The 19,412-nt window shown below is 36.3% G+C and overlaps 2 protein-coding genes across 2 annotated transcripts; both read left to right on the top strand.

Annotated features, from left to right (window-relative positions):
• The first annotated feature begins 1,283 nt into the window (after positions 1-1,283).
• Positions 1,284-11,669, top strand: LOC18597601 (Transducin/WD40 repeat-like superfamily protein). Its single transcript, XM_018120639.2, has 23 exons — positions 1,284-1,403; positions 1,497-1,715; positions 2,010-2,118; positions 2,233-2,598; positions 2,689-2,744; positions 3,216-3,456; positions 3,550-3,605; positions 3,711-3,960; positions 4,192-4,355; positions 4,495-4,637; positions 4,737-4,838; positions 5,117-5,255; positions 5,480-5,566; positions 5,651-5,812; positions 5,960-6,316; positions 6,766-6,959; positions 7,048-7,166; positions 7,379-7,450; positions 7,594-7,688; positions 8,019-8,225; positions 8,405-8,877; positions 8,982-9,173; positions 11,392-11,669. The coding sequence occupies exons 1-21, from the start codon at positions 1,356-1,358 to the stop codon at positions 8,873-8,875; spliced, it is 3,657 nt and encodes a 1,218-aa protein (XP_017976128.2). The 5' UTR covers positions 1,284-1,355; the 3' UTR covers positions 8,876-8,877; positions 8,982-9,173; positions 11,392-11,669.
• Positions 11,670-16,354: 4,685 nt separating this feature from the next.
• Positions 16,355-19,149, top strand: OPS (LOW protein: UPF0503-like protein, putative (DUF740)). Its single transcript, XM_018122094.2, has one exon. It carries the CDS (start codon positions 16,925-16,927, stop codon positions 18,950-18,952), a length of 2,028 nt encoding a protein of 675 aa, XP_017977583.2. The 5' UTR covers positions 16,355-16,924; the 3' UTR covers positions 18,953-19,149.
• The last annotated feature ends 263 nt before the right edge of the window (positions 19,150-19,412 follow it).

Genomic DNA, 19,412 nt, shown 5'->3' with positions numbered 1-19,412 from the left:
TATTTATGATCTGTTTAAACCCATATAGATATATTTTCTTAATCATAATTGATTATTATAGATATTACTATTTTGTTATAATTATTATTATGATTATTAACTTTAAATGTTAAATAATAAAATTATATCTTATTTACAATTATAAATAGTTTAATTTAATTTATTATATTAATAACGAATTATAAATCCTGCATAATTCGATCTTGATATTGGGTGATGTTCCTCCAAACGTATTGCATTAGGAGACATCGAAAGAGCAAATGGTCTTCAACAATAAGTTTGGTGGAATAGCCTTGACCTTGACTCCTTGAGTCCTTGACGGTTTGTAATTAAAAATAGGCATATCCCCAAAAGGCTGCGTGACATAGCATGATCTCACTCACTGCTATATATATATAGAAATGGTCGTGGTCAAACGTAGGTGGGAATTATGAATAATGGCTTTCTACAATTCCACCTTGGCTGAATTAACATACAAATTCATATTGGTTCGTCCTTGGCAAATTGTATGAGTCCATAAGATATATTAATACATATTTTTATTTATTTATTTTTATATTAATTTATTGATATTTTAAATATGTCTTAAAATATATGATAATCTTTCAATTGCACTAGTAAAATTTTAAAATTATTGTACAAAATAATATATATAAGAGTATATCAATTATAATTTTTTATTATATTTATTACAATTAAAAATATTAAATTATTGTATTTGATAAATATATGACGTGTTTTAAGATTCTAGCGATTAATTGTTATTTTTATCGAATCCAAAGGTATAATACTTTTTTTTTTATTAAAATTAATTATGGACAATATTATTCATTTAATTTGTGAATAAAAAGCTTGTTTTCTTTCATAAAATTGTGATTATCTTTATGTATTACATATTTTCCTTTTGTGGAAATAATACTTTTACCAAACTCAAAAGTATATTACATGCTTTTCTTTGCTTTTTTTTTTTAAATGTGATCGTATTTTTTGTTTCCTTAGCAAATCATCATCATTTTATGAGATTTAGTTTCATTATCTAATTTATTCAAAAGCATTTATATATTTAATATTTTTGTAGTTAATTTACCTATTGATAAATATATTTTTTCATATTTGTTGATTAAATCATTTAACTATACATATATTATATAATATTCACATTATTATTCACACCAATCAGAGGAGCGGACCCCATCAACGGCTGAAGCCAGCTTACACGTGTCTCATAACGCATATCTTTTCAATCTTTGATTTCAACAGATTTCCCGCCCCCTCACTCTTTCTCTCATTCGAACGTTACCAGAAAACCAGAAACAACTTCTCTTTCAAAATTTCAATCCATTTCCCCTTCAAAGATGAAAACGAATCGGAAGCTCAAGAAATCAGATCCAGCATCATCAAAGGTAGATATCAATCCCTAATTTGTAACAAAAGAAATTGCAGAATATCTAATCGATTTTCTGATGTTTCTCTGTTTTGCGTTGTTGAAATCGCAGCTGGTTTTGAAAGAGATTATAGGATTAACAGCCAAAAATGAAAACGGATTAGCTTCCAGCGTAACGGCCTCGACCTGCGTTTACGTGGCCGGTTGCGTTGCGGTGGTTTACGATGTGGAAAAGGGAACGCAATCGCATCTCATGCTCTCTCATCGAATGCCTAAACCTTTGAGCTGCGTTGCCGTGTCGCGTGACGGCCGCTACGTAGCTGCTGGTGAGGTACTGAAAACGCTTTTAATCGAAGAATTTTCGTTTAATCTGTTCATGGTCATGGATTCTCTTCTCCTTTGCTAATTTCGATTTTAGAAGGTTTGAGTTAGTAATTAAAGTTTACTTTTCAATGATTTTAAGAGAACTTTGTTCAATTGTGAGAATAATTCACAGGTTCACTATCCTTTTTTTTTTCCTTCGTTGGCTAATTTTATGTTTATGTATTTGGTTAGCTACTGCAATGGCAAATCACTTATGTTTGTGTTTTGTTATTATGTATATGCATCTAATGTGGTTTTGCAGTCAGGGCATCAACCTTCGGTGTTAGTGTGGGATTGTGCGACCCTTGCCTTCATATCTGAGCTGAAAGGTCATCTATATGGAGTAGAGTGCATTGCTTTCTCATCTGATGGTTAGTCGCTAGCAATAGATTGGGGAATCTATCTCATGGTCATGTTTATGTTACCAGCAAAATTTGTATATTCTTCTTCTTCTTTTTTTAAGCCATTTTCGTTGGTTTTTGTAGGGGAACATTTGGTGTCTGTTGGGGGATACATTTACCTTTGGGATTGGCGGAGTGGGATTTTGGTTACAAAGCTTAAAGCAAGTTCATCTTGTTCTGCTGTTACGTCTGTCACTTTCTCTTCAGATTCAAAATACATTGTTACTGCCGGGAAGAAGCACCTGAAATTCTGGGCAGTTGGAGCATCTCCAAGAACTCGCATGAACAAAGGAACAATTTCACTTTCTATTCATGCGAAGCCTATTAATCTTGGTCCTCAGAAAGGAAGTTCATTTGTATCTGTCGCGTCTGCCATCTGGACCGAGGGTAGAGTTGTGAACTGTGATCAGGTTGATGAGCTTTTTCCTATATACGCGCTGACTGATGCAGGTTGAATGTTGCTTTATAGTTTATTTAAGAAATTGTTTAGAGTTTCAAAAGCATAGTCAATAAGTGCCATCCCCTTCCTTTTACTTACAGGAGTTCTATGCCTCATAGATTCTGAGTTGTCATTAAGAAATTCGGTTGATTTAAAGGTATGTTTGACTTCCAATCCTATGTTGTTTGTTTTGGATATAAGTGAATCAGCACACCAAGGAATCTGGGAATGTTTTTTGAGGTCTAACATATTAAATAGGCTGTCAAGATGGATTCAAGAAGGCCCATGTTGGAGCCATAGTCATTGTTCACAAAATGCTGAAGTAATGATCATTTGCCACAGTCTCAAATTTTGGATGTGATGAGGATTTTAATTGTACTGTAAGGATGGTTGGATGCAGCTGAGTTAGTTGATTATTGCTTGCTGACACAGCTGGAAAGTTTCTTTCACTGAGGCTTCTGAATTACAGAATGTGATTTTGATAAGATGCATAATTTATGCTTGGAGAATCAGACTGATGAAAGCAGTTAGTAACATGTGGTCTTGGCTGTCTAAAACTACATTTGATTTTAAATCTCAATTATTGCAATTGAGATCATGTTTGATGCATTCAAAAATTAACTTTCAGGTTGAAAAAGGATTTGCACTATCTGCATCCAGCAAGTTAATTGCTTGTGCATGCAGTAACGGACTAGTACAACTCTTTAAAGTTGAGGATCTCAGATACGTTGGAAGTTTACTGTATACAAAGGCCAAAACATGCCGTGGGGAAATTGATCATTTTTGCCCTAAATTCAGTGAAAAAAATTTACAATCAGCACCTACTCTTCCTGATGCAGTTGCTTGTCAGTTCATCTCAGAAAAGCTTGGTGAGCTTATAACTCAGTTAGTTGTCTCGACTCTTGATATTTCTTCTTGTTTGCAACTTATAATGGTCAAGTTTCAATTTTTCTCCTTTGCAGTCGTTGTCTATGGAGATCATAGTCTCCATATATGGGACTTCCATGAAGAGAATGAGGTGATTGTGTTCCATATAAGATTAGTACTATTCCTTAAGTTGGTTTTTGGAGCTTATTAATAGATTAGAACTTGGTTAAGCAAACTTTTATTGTCATCTTTCCAGGCTACCAGGTCCTTTGTTCTTAATTCTCATTCTGCTTGTATATGGGATATCAAGAATCTCTGTTGTGAAAACATGCACGATCCATCTCTTATGTGTGCTGCTATGGGATGTTCTGGAGGAGTCTCCTTTGCAACATGTTCAGCTGATGGCACAATTAGGTTATGGGATCTTGTCTTACAACCAAATTTGTTAGGGGATACAGTTGACAGTAATTCTTTGATCAATGAACCAGTGGGGGCTATGAATATAGGTAAAGGCCACATTTGTAAGAGGTCCTAGCATTTTGGAAACATGTGAAAATGTGCAGATTTTTCAAGTTTTAATTCCCAGTACTTTAACTATTTTTGGAGTTGTTATGAACTTTTTATTTATAGTTGGTTAATTTTTTCAAATTGTGTTTTTATAAGTTGATTCCTATTTGTGTTCCACCCCCCCCCCCCCCCCCCCCCTTCAACTGCTGGATTTTTTTTTTTTGAAGCAGTGAGTGCTGGAAGTTTTGAAATTGCCACTGCAGATACAACTTTTGGCAATCAAGGTTTCCGCTCGATGGCAGTTAGTTCAGATGGAAAATACATGGCTGTTGGTGATTGTGAGGGAAACCTTCATATCTATGATCTTCACAATTCTGATTATACATGCATTAAGGTAAACTTGGTGACCATCATCTTACATTAAGATATTTATTTGAAAAAGAATTGAGTGCTGTGACTATAGTAACTATTTTTGTAACTAGTTTCCTAAATTCTGTCCATTTTACAGTAAATTACAATATTTAATGTGACAGGATTCCCATGATGCCGAGATTCTCTCATTGAGTTTTAGCTTGTCAAGCACCAAGGATGCTGATTCTGGAGGAGACATGGACAATCATTACTTGCTTGCTTCTGGGGGGCGGGATCGAATAATCCATCTCTATGATGTTAAAAGGTTTTGATTGAGTATTTTAGCATCTCTTTTTCTCTTTTTGTAAATTTATTTGAGCTTGTTGGATCTGTATGTTACTTGATCTAATGCTTTTCATGTCAGGAATTTTAATCTCATTGAAAGTATAGATGACCACTCAGCTGCTGTGACTTCTGTCAAACTTGCTTCCAATGGATGTAAGATTCTGAGTTGCAGTGCTGATAGGTATTTTGCTTCATGTATAGTAATGAGACCTGATAAAAGGATATCTTTGTTAGGATGCTCCTTCAAGCACTGTTATTTAGGTTGTACTCTAGATAGTTTAATTTTGTTTCAATGGCATTTGAAATGGCTTTAATTTGTTAAATATCTTTCAACAAACCAAATGATTTTGATTTAGATTTAATATTTGTGTCATGCAATTTTTATTTTTATCAAATGATTACTCACCATGGACGCCCATATGGCTCATTTTAGTTAATGTTGTTGTTTACTCCCCACAGGTCCCTTGTGTTCCGTGATGTCAGTTTAACTGAAAGCAGATGCAAGATTTCACGTCGCCACCATCAAATGGCATCTCATGGAACTGTCTATGATATGTCTGTAGATCCAGTAATGGAGGTTGTTGTCACTGTTGGCCAGGTAAGTTAGCATCTTATTAGTTATAAGGGACCAATTAGCGCTATTCCAAAGGCAGCTTCAAGGGCTGCTTCAAAAGTTTTTGTGCAATCAGCCCCCATTTGTAGTGTAAATGCTACTCATTAGAAAATAACCTTTAGTTGACTGTCTGTTTGACATAATTTGCTGATGCCTCATCATTGAAATCCCAATTTTTTTAATTGTTTTCTGCTTATTTTTATTTATAGGATAAGAAGATAAACACATTTGACATTGTTAGTGGAAAGCTTATTAGATCAGTCAAGCATAATAAAGACTTTGGTGACCCAATAAAGGTGAGTTATGACTTGTGAGTTAATGATCAGTAGGATGTGCACCATCAATGTATTCTGCTGCTGACAGTTAAATATGTTTGATAGGTTACAATGGACCCTAGCGGCAGCTATCTTGTATGTTCATTTTCAAACAAGTCTATCTGTGTGTACGACTTTATAAGCGGAGAGATGATTGCCCAAGCCGTAGGACATGGAGAAGTTGTGACCGGAGTCATTTTTTTACCAGATTGCAAGCATATAGTTTCTGTGAGTTTCTATCATTTCTTAATTATCATTTTTGAAATCATATAACTGAATTTGAACTAATTTATGCAAACTATATTATGTTCGTTCACCAAATTCATCTCAATTTTTTTTACTCTTCCCTATAACATAAATTTATGATGCACTCAGGTAGGAGGTGATGGTTGTATTTTTGTGTGGAAACTTCCTGCTCGCTTGGCTTTCAGGATGTTACAGAAAGTGAAGGAAACTTCTGTTTCATTGTCTCCAAGAACCCCAGCCCTGCCAGTAGGTTTTAGTGAAGCGATAATTTGTGGAGAGGGAGACCTACCATGCAGAATTGATTTCAAAGATGTACTGCCAACGGAGAGCTCAAGTCAACTTAAACAAAGAGCGAATTATCATGGATTGGATACCCAAGAAACCTATGCATTTAAATTAAGCATTTCAAGACTTCCAAAATGGGCGCAAGACAAAGTAACAAGCTCTGATTTTGTCCAGAGAAATCTTGAGTTCACTTCACCCCAGGTATCCTTGATGGTACAATCTGACATGTTGATTTGATTTCATACTTCTAAGGTGAAAATGCAAAGAAAAGAAAAAATAAATAAATAAAGTGGTTCCTTCCCCCCTCATTTACAGGATTAATAACATTCTCCCAACATTTGTTTCTGATGTGACCACATACTAAATGAAACCAATAAGAATTTTGGAGTAATGACCACGATAGTACTTTGTGTTTCTGTAACCATGTGAACTTGCACACCAGTTATTTTTATTAAATTTAGTTCTTTTCAGCCAGATTACTTTCATTTTTCACTGAACTTGTTCTTAGATATAAACTGATCATTTTATCCCTTCAATTAGTTGGGAATAATTTCTCTCTTATACATGATCCAAAATAGTTATTTTCCCTCTGCTGAAATGATTTGTATTTGATTGATCTTGGTTTATTGTCCTTGTTGATGCCTCCCAAGCAAAAGGAAGTAGAACCAAAAATTTTGTCAACTTTGATTAGCAATGGTGGGGCTTACGCTTCATTGTGCCATGAACATCAAACTCCATTTGGTCGTGGGTCAGGAGGTCGCAACTCGTGCCTCAGTAGCCTATGCAGAAGTTCTTCAAATGTTAGTAAAAGCCAAAGTTCTGCATCCCCAGAAGAATTTGCTAGGTGAGGATTAAATATTTTCCATCACATCTAGGCGCACTTACTTTTAGTTTCTATCCTCATGCCTGATGGTCTTTTATATTCACTTCAGCAGCTCTGCCACAGAAGATCATTGGTTCACTGTCTATAATGTACGTCTGGATCTGCTGAATTCCCCAGAGGTGCAAAATCCGAACCATTTAAAGATGCCAGTGTCATCACCAAAGCTGGGTACGGCTAACTTCTATCTTGAAATTAAATTTCTTTGAAATGCAAGGGCAGCATAGTTGAAGAAAGTGGTTACGACTTGTGTTGAGGGACTAAATACTCTGAGAGAAACTGCAATGTCAAGAAGGAAACTATTATAAACAAGGGACTAAGTAATTAAGCTACTCTTAGCCTAAGATGGATTGTTGTTGACCTTTCTGGTATATCTTTTGCAGTGCAAGGCCTAGCTGAGATACCAAGTGAGAGTGAACAATCTTTGGGTTATAGGGGCCATTTTGTAGACGACGGTAAGGCTGCTACCTCAGAACATACTTGTCTTAGTAGTTCTGATTTTCTGAACAAGAATTATAGTCTTCTTGGCACGGGAGTAGAAATGTTCACCACAAGGCAGTTTCTGACGTGATATAGCAATTGTCTTCTGACAAAACAGAGCACGACGCTATGGTTATTAATGCTTTCCATATGAAGTCTGAAGACAGTGATCTGTTCAAGGAGCATTTCGGCAACCTGTCTGCAATACTCAAGGTTAGTTTTACTGCCTGCTATATTAAATAAACTTAAAAGTCTCAAATAGGGTTTCATTCAAAATTTTTGAAGAAAAGTGCAGAAAGGTGGCTAGAATTGGGGGTGGGTCGGGCTATATTTCTTCTGCCTTAGACCTATAAGCTGCAGTGTGAAAACTGAAGTAGATTTTTAGCATTTCAATTCTTCATGGAAAGTTTGCGTTTTTTACTAAGAAAATACATATTTTACATGCAAAAAGTACATAACGAACCATAAATCATTTCGTTGACTCCAAATACTTCAACATTTCAAGTTTGCACCTGAATTTATTACTATACAATCTGTTTACAGGTTAAGAAAAGGCAATCGTCTACTAAAAGAAGATACTCTTCACAATATTTTGTACGGCGGGATTATCTTGTGGGCTGCAAAAAACTTCTTGACACGTCTATGCAAGACGTAGGTGCGTTTAACCAGGAGAAAGAATCTGCCACCAATGTTACATTAGAGGAGGATCCTTTGTTCAAGGAACAGCAAGTGCTAGGCTTTATTAATCAGGTTTGTTTATCTCTTCTGTGTAGAAACAACATAGTTTTATATCCTTCCCTTGTAGTTAATATTTTGAGCAAAGTGTAGATAGTCATAGAGTTATGATCTTATATCTACCTGGCTTGTTTCACGTTTTCTTTAGTAATCTAAAATACATCTGCGAGTTAAGCTTTCGACTTTTCTCACAGGACCTGAACTCAACGGAATGCTTGCTTACCCCAAGCTGTGCCCTTTCTCGAGATGAGAAGGATAAAGAAGATTCATCAACCATTGAAGAAGCCATGGCTCAGAAGCAATGTGTTGATGGAGGAAGTGAACCAGGGGAGAAAATCACTGCATGTAGAGAAGCATTACGCAGCCTAGACACTGCTGCAGAGAATGTTTTCCAGTTATTTGCGAAATTAGGAACAGAATGTTCCCTGGAAGAGTTTTCGAGTGGATCTGGAGCTCAATTACGTAACGAAGCAATTGAGCTACTACCGAAGATTACCGAAAAAGTCAATGCGGTGGCCGAATGGGTGCAAAACAATAGAAGCAGCACCGGCTCATCCACAAGTCGAGTTGAAGGCTCAGCATTCGAACCTGTGTTAGGAAAACTCGCTGAGAGCCTATCACAAAGAGTTGTTGAAATAGTAAAGAAGAATCTCAGCACTGTTTAACTGTAAGTAATCCATTCCCATGCAATTTTCTTGCTTTAATAATTTTTTACAGCCCACAGAAATCTGGATCGAGAAGTTGGGTCTTGAGCCCATGTTTTAAATGCAGGACTCGGCCCATTTTTAACCTCACAGGCCCTAAAAAGTTTCCAAGAATTGAGGTGGAGAAAAGGAGCAGCTCTGACCTTGTGCAGCACTGAAATCAACAGGCTGGGCTCCATCGCCTAAAAGAAATTTCGCAGAAAGAGAGGGGAGAAAAAATTTTGGATCTTTCTTGCAAGAATGCACACATCCTTTCCAAGTATTATTCATCGGCCCTCTCAACTTTAAGTCTTTAACATTAAAAAGAAAAAGGCAGGGATGAGAAAAAAGGAAAGAGCCAAAGACTCATCTTTGCTTTTTCCCTACCCCTCCCCTTCCACCTTTGAAAAACATATCTACTGATGATTTTCATGCAGTACTTATAATATAATAACAACAATAAGAGGGGTAAAAAGCTCTTTATTTTATTGTAAATTTCAAGGCATGTCAGTCAGTAGAGTAGCTCTTTCTTAGCCCCTTATAATAACCACGCTAAAGATCTGTTTGGAATATCTGTAAATCCCCTTGGAAGGTTTTGTCTAGAAACTATCCTCTTTGGGTCTTGAATGCCTGTTGTTGCCTCCATGCTTTTGTCTTTTGCTTTACTAACATGCCAAACTCCCATTCTTTTCTTGGGATTCCTTCACTCTTACATCTATAAGTACATTAGGGTTTTTTTTTTTTTGAAAGCTAATGAGTAGCCATTTTTATTTCCACGTGGAATCTCAATGACTTGGGACTCCCCTTATGATTCACCTGGTTCATATGACCTAAATTGCTAATATATTTAGACTAATCATTTCCATTTCAGGCTCTGCCAAGGCCTGACGTACTAGAAAAACCATGGAGATTTCAAACTTGGGGTAAATTTCTCTGTCAACTATTTTGATTAAAAGCTTTTGACTAGAATACTAAGAAAATTTGATCAAAAGGGTGGGATCAGGAGCATAGCTCTTAGCTAGGTAGCATATCTTTTCCCTTGATGGAGGGGGAAAAAATGGGGCACTTGGGTGCATTCCCTTTTTATTTGTCACACACATGCACCGATCACTTTTTTGCCCTGTATGATTAACATAAAAAACAATTATGATTTCTTACCTATGATTTCAAAATGAAAATATATACCTCATTACCATGAGAAGATGAAATGTGAAATGGGGTTTTGCATATGCATGTTGGGGTCCAAATTGGAGGCTTTTTTTATATTTATTTCTTTAAAGTGGGATCATCTTTCATTCTTTTTCTACACATTGTTTTTCTTTCTTTTTTTTTTCTTTTAATTGGGAAAATAAAAAGCCTCTGATTTCTATGTGTGTGGGGCAATGGACTCAATTAGATTGTCCTTTTGCCTCTCATAATTCTTTGGTAATGATGAGAGCCTTACCTTTTTCTCTTTTATCTACAGTCAGACCTGTATTTGCATATCTGTGTTTTTTCTTTACAGCTTATTCCTCCTAGAAAACCATATCAGAAGGAGAATCACTTTACCTGTGAAATTGGACTTCTGTAATTATGGACAATAATGATTCTTATATGCTTATAATAAGACAACATAATTTGATATAATGGCTTAGGCGAAATTAGTGGAATCTCTTTGCTGCTGCTGCGCATGTTTATCTTTGCCCTTCACTGTTTCCAAATCAATTTTATCTTGATTAATCTTTCATGATTATTATTTTTTTTAGCAGAAAAAAAAAAAAAGGGGGTGAGCTTTACAGCTCCCAAAAAGATTGTCATTTCTTCTGCAATTTTTAGTCATCTGAATATCTGTTCCCCATTTATATCAGAATCATCAGTGGGTAAGAGAAGGGATTATAGATTAATGATGTTAAAAAAGAAAGCTGCATAACATGAACAATAAAATCATGATAAATTTTCATTAAGGTTACATTGCCCTACCATGTTTGTCGTAGATCATGTTATCATTGTAAAATTTTGGAGTTTATATTTGATGTATTGTCATTGTCACTTAATTATATAATATCATTTAGTAAATATATAAAAGTTTAAAATTATGAATATTTATTATTGATAGAATATCAAATATAAATTTATATTTTTTTATATTATTAACTGGATTTTTCTAAAGGGTTTAATGCTGAGAGAGACTGAATTTTCTGTTTGTTCTTTTTTTTTTGAGAAAATGACAAAAATAAATTAAAAGAAACAAAAGAAAGCTCATTCTCACTGCATAAAGCATTCAGAGAGACAAAACTACTAGTCTGACTACCGAATCTTCAGTTTCTTCACTAAAGAACAGAAAACAAACTTAAAAAAATTGCTCCCCCCCCAAATCCAAAAGTCTTATACTCCTAATCTTTGTTTGCATGCCTGTACAGTACTGATCAGTTCCTTTCCATGTCATCAGCAAGGAAAGAAAACATGGCACAAGAAAAAATAAAACAACTGGTTTAATTTGCTTTTATTTTTATTTTCAGATGTGAACCCTCCTCCAACAGCTTTGGCTCCCACTCCAAAGACAGTAAAGGAGCGTGCAGCTTGATTTTAGTATTGTGTTCGCAGTTTTCTTGACCAACTCCAAGGTTCAGTAGCTCTCACCCTGAAATGGGTATGTTGTATTCTTCTTTACTTTCCAATTAGTATGTTCTTTGTGTGTGTATATAAGGTAAAACCAACTTCATTTTTCATGCTTTTCTACTTTAGAACTACAAATTAGTAACAATAATTAGTAAACTAATCAATATTCCTTTAGATACATACACAGCTTATAGTTTAGGCTACATAAATATAGGATAAAGTGTTATTTTATCCAAATATAAAGTCATCATGCATATATCCAAGGCATGCTAAAGTTCATGGATATATTACTCTCTCCGTCTCTTTTTTTTTATTCATCTTTCTTTTTTGAGATATCTAGAATGAAATTTATTTATTTTTCATATAAAAAAGTATTTGAACATCAATATTTAAATTTTTGTTTTAATATCTGTAAACGTTAAAGGAGAAAAAAAACTGAGAGAGTATTAGGTAGATGGAAAAGCATGAACTAAGGGGCACAATAGGAGTGCTCATTAACTAAAGAGTAGAGATTTTAGAGAGAATAACATATATCAACAAAAAAAAAAAAAAGTAGTTGTCAATGATATAAACATGTTGGGGACAAACAAATATACCAAATAAAATGATTGATTGGAGAGAGACAAATAGTCAAGTAGTGTAATAGTGTGTACATGTAAGATTTGGGGATGGGGACTAATAATTTGGACTATCACAGTCTTGAAAAGAAAAATTGAAGCAAACAAGAAAACATACATAAATTCACATACCCGAATGGATATAAAAGCTAATTTGAAAACAATGGGGTGGAATGTTTCTATAGTGGAACAAAGATATAGGTAGGGGAATTGTTTAATTGGGATCATGGAAAGGGGGGCCACTTCCCACACAAGTAGAATTTTTGTCCCAGATCTTTCTTTCTTTCTTTTCCTTTTTCCCTCTTCCCTCTTCCCCCATACGCATACACATCCACTTTGGATACAAAGAGAAAATTATATAATAAAATTTCTAATCACACAAAACAAACAAAACCCAAGAAAGACAAACCCAAGAGACTCGATAGAGAGGAAGAGAGAGAGAGAATAATAAATAAAGTGAGACAAACCCTTAAACTTTGGTCTTTTTCATGCATTAGAGAGAAGAGTAAAGGTAGAGGACAGGGGATCCCTTTACGCCTCATTTCATGAAGCCAAAAAAGAGAAAAAGGAATACACTCGCTTATACATTGGCCAGCACAGTCTCTCATTCTCGTGTGTTAATTGTTAGTGGCACATGCATGTGACCGTGGTGGCCTGGTGAGTGCGGGGAGAGGGGGCGAGCTTGGGGGTGGTTTTGTTTATGGGACCCCCGTGAAAGGTAACCGAAAGAAGGAGGTGGTGGTGGACCCCGAAGAGGGACAGGTGGCGTAAGGGCTAGCTGTTGTTTGTAAGCCGGCGGGGTGGGGGTGGGGGTGGGCGGGGCCTCATTTCTCTCGTGACACAGCGGCGGTGTCGTGATCTATCTGATCTCTCTCAATCCCCTCGTTTGCTCCCCATGCATGCCCATCAATCGAATCTTCTTCCTCCTTTTCCTCTGCTTTAATGTATCATTTTTTTCTTCATGGAATATTTCTAAAGATTCCATGCTACGTACCAGATTTCTCATGCATGCATACGTTGTTTAAAAGTTTAAAAACGATTGGTTTGATTAATCCAATTAAAAAACTTTATAATCAAAATTATTGTTTAAAAATTAATCAAATCGATTGAAAATTAAGTATTGATTGATTAATCAATTAATTCGATCCATAGTTGAATTAATCAAAATTGTTGGACTAATAGATCTTAATCTACTCAAATTTCATTTTTTTAATAATAATTATAAAATAAATAAAATTAAATTATGAAATATTAACAACACCCTAAACTTAACAATATTAAAATGTTTTAATAAACATAGGTAAAGATATTTAAATATTTGTTAAATATAAATAAAAATATACTAAATTTGGGGAGAGAATGAGGAGTGAGATTCCTCTTCTTCTTAGGCACACGTGGGACTACAATTCAACTACAGCTTTCGATCAGATCAGATGGTGATATGAAATCATCAAATCAAACAGACTAGACTGACCTTCCCCTCCTCACGTGGGCCCCATCCCTGCTCCTCCCCTTCGGCCTTCGGAGATTCAAACGTGCCTTCCACGCGCCCCCGAATCAATCTAATCTCGATTTGACAATTGCTGACATATCCTACTGTATATACCTGTGTATGATACCATACGATGCACGTAAGCCTACGTTATCCGTACGTGTGTAAACGTATACCATTCTCTCATATTATTCTTCTTTGTACGAATTATTTCCAATTTTATTTTATTTTTATAATTAAAAAATAAAAGATTCGAACTCTACTTTTAAAGCAAGGAGATTATACACCAATCAATAAGTTAAAAATTCGAATGCATTTTCAGTTTTATTTACTAACATCCTACTTACTTCAAAAGAGATAAAATTAATACGTTTATAGCAAAATAATGCATGAGAATAGAATTCTTTAATATTGCTTAACAAAATTGAAATATTGTCATAAGAGTATTCTTCAAAAGAGTCGTACTAACAAGATATATGAAAAACCATAATTATAAAAAAATTCATCAAATAATTAGATACACATAAATGATAATGACTTTATCATCTTTTCTTTAAGAGATCATTAATTGTTAAAGTTAAATATAAATTAATATTTATTTTATCTATTTTTATTTAAATCACATATGTAACGGTTAATTTGTTGTCTATAATTAAAATCACTTTATGGCATCTCTTCATTATTATTTAAATTTTTAATTGTAATAATTATTAGTGTGTGTAATTTTTACTATTACATTTTTTCAAAATATCGTTAAAAATTGATTTGGTGCAGTCAAATAAAATAATATAATTAAAAGGTATATAGAGTACAATTAAAAAATAGATCTTTAACAACATTATTAGAAAAATAAAACCGAAAATAAAATTTATTGTAATGTATAAAAATATTTATCATATACGCATGAAAAAATATTTAAACTTTATAAATGAATTTACAAATTTAACACAAAACCCAAAGAGGGGTTAAGCTGGCTTGGAAGTTAGAATTTATTCAAGAATATTGTCTTTCTTTTTCTTCTTTGTTTTGGGGTTGTCCCACGCTTTCTCCTTTATAAAGAATCAATTTGCCAGCATAAAGAAACATATGGTTTTACCTTTCTTTAATCTTTCTTTCTTAACCTTTTTTACTTATTTTTTCCCCTTAGTATGGATAAAACGTTTCATCAACCAAATGGGTAAGAAAATAATTAAAATTTAAAAAATTATTATATTTGATACAGCATCGATATATAATACTTATATATTATTAATTAATTATAAAACGTTATCCGTAAATAATCAAAAAGATCTATTGAAATTTATATGCTAAACCTTTTTAATTTAGAGAATTGTACATTTAAAAACAAGTATTGAGCAGTGATAAGTTATCGTCTAGTAAAAGGAAAACAAGTTTTGATGAAAGAATGGAAAGCAAGTTTCCCTTTTGAAGAAATGGGTGAGTCGACCAGGGGGACCTAAGGGCTTTGGCCATGCCATTTGATGGATTCCATATCTGTGTATTCAGAATCTTTGTACGCACTCCCATCATTCATGTACCCTTTACTAATTATAAAAAGGCAGCGCCAAAAGCAAGAGCCAATTTTAAGTTCCATTTTGTCCTCCCAAAACAGAAGAATAAATTCGACAAAATATACGAAATTATCATCAGAACATCAAAGAAACCTTAAAGACCGACATCATTTAGATTCATATAACATTAGTTCTTTGAATGGAATAAAAGAAAAAAAAAATCGGAAAAACGACGTCATTCTGAACTCATGTAGCACTAGTTTAGATATACCGGGGCAAAAGCTGAACGACCCCGTTTTGTTATTGACAAAGTTGGTCTGGGATCCGAGTGACCTTTGATGGGTACGTGTTGATGAATTGGTGAGACAATGTCTGAATCCACGGGAAAATAAATCCAAATGGGAAAGCCATATACAAGAATTGAACTGATTCGAGAGGGGAGAGAAAAAAGCAAGAAAATAAAAACAGAAAAAGAAGGCCGAAAAACAAAAAGAAACCCAAAACAGGAAAAAGGAAAAGTGAAAAAAAAGGGGAAGGAAAGAAAGCGAAATGTGAGAAAAGAGAGAGAGAGAACAGAGAAGCAGGCACCACTTCCATCCCCCAATCCCCTCCCCTCCCTCTTCCCCTTCCCCTTCCCCTCTAGTGATGGCGTGGTTTGCTTTTGCTTTTTCTCTCGACAGGAATCTTTGAAAATCCAAAGCATCCCCAAAACAAAGAAAAATTTAACAAAGCAGAAAGGGAAATAATAATAATAATAATAATAATAATAAAAAGAATCGTTATTATAAAAGCAAATTAAAGGGTTTGTAATATGGGCACCCCTCCCCTCCTTAACCAATTTTGGTTACCACATTTATCCTGATGACACCCAAGTTTTTGCCAATATTTGCCTTTGCCAGGATGAGCCAATGCACCCGGATTTGATTTGGGTTTTTTGTTTGATTATTGAGATTCTCTGATGCTTTAGAGGGGCATACCTCACTAATTTTCCCTGATAACACCAAGTTTTTTGCCAATACCTTGCCAGGATGAGCTAAAGAACCCGGATTTGACACAGTTTTTTTGGTTTCGCACAGGGGTTTGATTGATTTTCGAGATTCTGATGCATTAGAGTGGCACTAGAGTCTAAAAGCTATGTCCAAATGTCAAACTTCAGAATCTAAATTTGGGTATTATTTTCTGCTTGATGAGACAGTGTTTCCAAGTTCCAGGCTTTAACAATGGTTGAGTGTAAGCTGACCATGAGAGTCTTGAGAATACAGTTTGATCAAGGATTTGGTTTTACCTAGAGAGAGAGAGAGAGAGAGAGAGAGAGAGAGATAAAATCTGAGAAAAATCCTGGGTTGGCCTCCTAGACAGCTAGGCCCAAAACAGTCATTGGACAGGCGGGTGCCCCTAGGAAAAACTAGTTAACAGGGTAAGCCAACAAGCAAGCAAAGCGCAACGGAAAAAAGAAGAAAGGGAAAGCAAAGACAGAAAGAAAGAGAGAGAGAGAGAGGAGAAAGGATCAAAGGAACAGGCAGGGGAGTGAGTTTGAGGAGAGTGTGAGGAAGTGTGGGTCATTGTAATTCTGCGCCGAGATTTTCTTTTTCCTTTTTCTTTTTGCTGATTTTTGCCGTTGCACCCTCCATCATTCTCTTTCTCTTTCTTCCCTCGCACTGTCCGTTGGAACCAAACAGTTTTCACACGCCCAATCTCCCAAAAAAAGAAAAGAAAAACTCTCTTTCTCTCTCATTTTTCCATTTTTTTTTTTGTTTGCTTTCACTGAAGCTAATAATATGAGCAGAGTGCTCATTTCATACTACTACCGGTTATGAATCCCAACGTGGAGCCACCACCACCACCACCAGCATTAGCACCGCCGCCACAACCGCCGCAACCCCATCGTCCTTCCACGTCCTGTGACCGACACCCTGAAGAGCATTTCACTGGCTTTTGCCCCTCATGCCTCTGCGAGCGTCTCGCTGTTCTCGAGCCTTCTTCTTCTGCTGCTGCTTCTTCTTCTTCTTCTTCTCGGAAACCCCCCATCGCCGCCACTACTTCCACCGCCACCGCTGCACTTAAAGCCATTTTCAAGCCTTCCGGAGGAGGTGGTACTCGACCCGGGTTTTTCCCCGAGCTTCGGCGGACAAAGTCCTTTTCGGCCTCCAAGAACGAGGGTTTCTCCGGGGTTTTTGAGCCTCAGAGGAAATCTTGTGACGTTAGGGTTCGAAACACGCTTTGGTCACTCTTTTATCAAGACGACGAGAGGAACCCATATAAGAAAGAAGCTGCTGGAAACGGAAGGTCTTCTGAAATTGTTGAAGTTGAAGCTCGAAATTTGGGTTCTTCTTCAAGTGTCGTACAAGGCCCTGTCTTTGAAAGCAAAGAAGAAGACCAAACTGAGAGTGAAACCGATCACGAAGACGACATAGAGATCATAGAGGAACAACAACCCAATGTGGCTGTTACTACTGGGAGTTTAATCGAAGAGAAAGTAGAAGAAATTGTGGAAGAATACGAAAAGGAACTGCGTCAAGAAGAGGAGCTGAAGCCCATGAAGGATCATATAGATCTTGATTCGCAAACAAAGAAGGCTTCCGGAAGAGATTTTAAGGAGATTGCTGGGAGTTTCTGGTCAGCTGCTTCAGTTTTCAGCAAGAAATTGCAAAAATGGAGGCAAAAGCAGAAGCTTAAAAAGAGGAGTAATGGAGGTGGTTCAGCGAGATTGCCAGTGGAGAAGCCGATTGGGAGGCAATACAGAGAAACCCAGTCGGAAATTGCGGATTATGGGTTCGGGAGGAGGTCTTGTGATACGGATCCAAGGTTTTCACTTGATGCTGGGAGGATGTCGTTTGATGCAGCAAGGATATCGTTTGATGATCCAAGATATTCCTTTGATGAACCAAGAGCTTCTTGGGATGGGTATTTGATTGGGAGAACTTTTCCAAGAATGCCCACAATGGTTTCTGTTGTGGAAGATGCTCCAGTTCATCATGTCATGAGGTCTGATACACAAATCCCTGTGGAGGATCCGCCGGCTATGAATTCTATTAATGAGGATGAATCTGTTCCTGGAGGGTCAGCTCAGACAAGGGATTATTATTCTGATTCTTCTTCAAGGAGACGAAAGAGTCTTGATAGGTCCAATTCTATTAGGAAGACTGCTGCAGCTGTAGTAGCTGAGATCGATGAAATGAAGTCGGTTTCCAATGCAAAGGTTTCTCCTGCAACTGTTGATTACATCCATGGACCTAAACTTGTGCCGGACAGGGATTCCAGGGATTCGAACTCGAATTCTTTGAGGGATGATTATTCTGAGACTTTTGAGATTGGCTTCAGAGACAGTGCGTCTGTGATTGGGAATGGGGAACGGAAAGGGTCGTCTAAGAAGTCACGGAGGTGGAGTAAAGCATGGAACATTTGGGGGTTTATTCACAGGAGGAGTGTTAACAAAGATGAGGATGAAGATAGGTATAGTAGAGCTAATGGTGTGGAGAGGTCGTACTCAGAATCTTGGCCTGAGTTGAGAGGGGAACGGAATGGAGATGTCAGGGGGGGTTTCAATCCAAAGGTTTTGAGGAGCAATAGCAGCGTAAGCTGGAGGAATTCGAGCAGTTTTGGTGGGTCGTTTGGTGGTGCAAGGAAGAACCATGCGGACACAAATGGGCATAGTAAGAAGAAGAGAGATGAGTTTGGCTTGGAGAGGAATAGGAGTGCAAGATATTCACCAAATAACATTGAAAATGGACTGTTAAGGTTCTACTTGACGCCGCTGAGGAGCAGCCGGAGAGGTGGGTCAGGCAAAAGCAGGGCAAGCCATGCACATTCTATTGCGAGGAGCGTACTGAGGTTGTACTGAATTTGAGATTCACAAGGTGTTTCTTTTGGTTTAATGTTGTTAATTTTGCTGCATTTGTTGTGTAACCACACATTGCCTATGTATTCTTGCTGGTTGGTTGGATAAAAAAAGCACCCTAAAATTGTTGCCTTTCTTGTGAGTGGCATGCTTCTTCCCACTATTCAAATAACAAAATTTTCTGTGTTTCTTGTTTCTAATCACATTTTGTTAGTTGTTTTTGAGTCTTTCCCCATTCCTCCGCTCTCTGTTCTTCTGATCTCTTTTGCCATTAAAAGGCTTGGACATACAGAATATATGTGCAGATGAATTAGAGATGTGTTTCCCTTATAGTCAGTTTGGTTTCTGTTGTATCTTTGTCTCACCTAGAGTTGGCTGATGATAGGTAGCGAAGGCTGCAAACATTTTGTAAAAGAGTATGTTACTCTTATTCATTTGGCATGTTGTGTACCGTTGTGGAAGT

This window comes from Theobroma cacao, chromosome 5 (genome assembly GCF_053813885.1).
Source record: "Theobroma cacao isolate CCN51 chromosome 5, ASM5381388v1, whole genome shotgun sequence".
Classification (NCBI taxonomy): Eukaryota; Viridiplantae; Streptophyta; class Magnoliopsida; order Malvales; family Malvaceae; genus Theobroma; species Theobroma cacao.
Note: the sequence above shows the minus strand (reverse complement) of the source record. Positions and strands in the feature narration are given on the sequence as shown.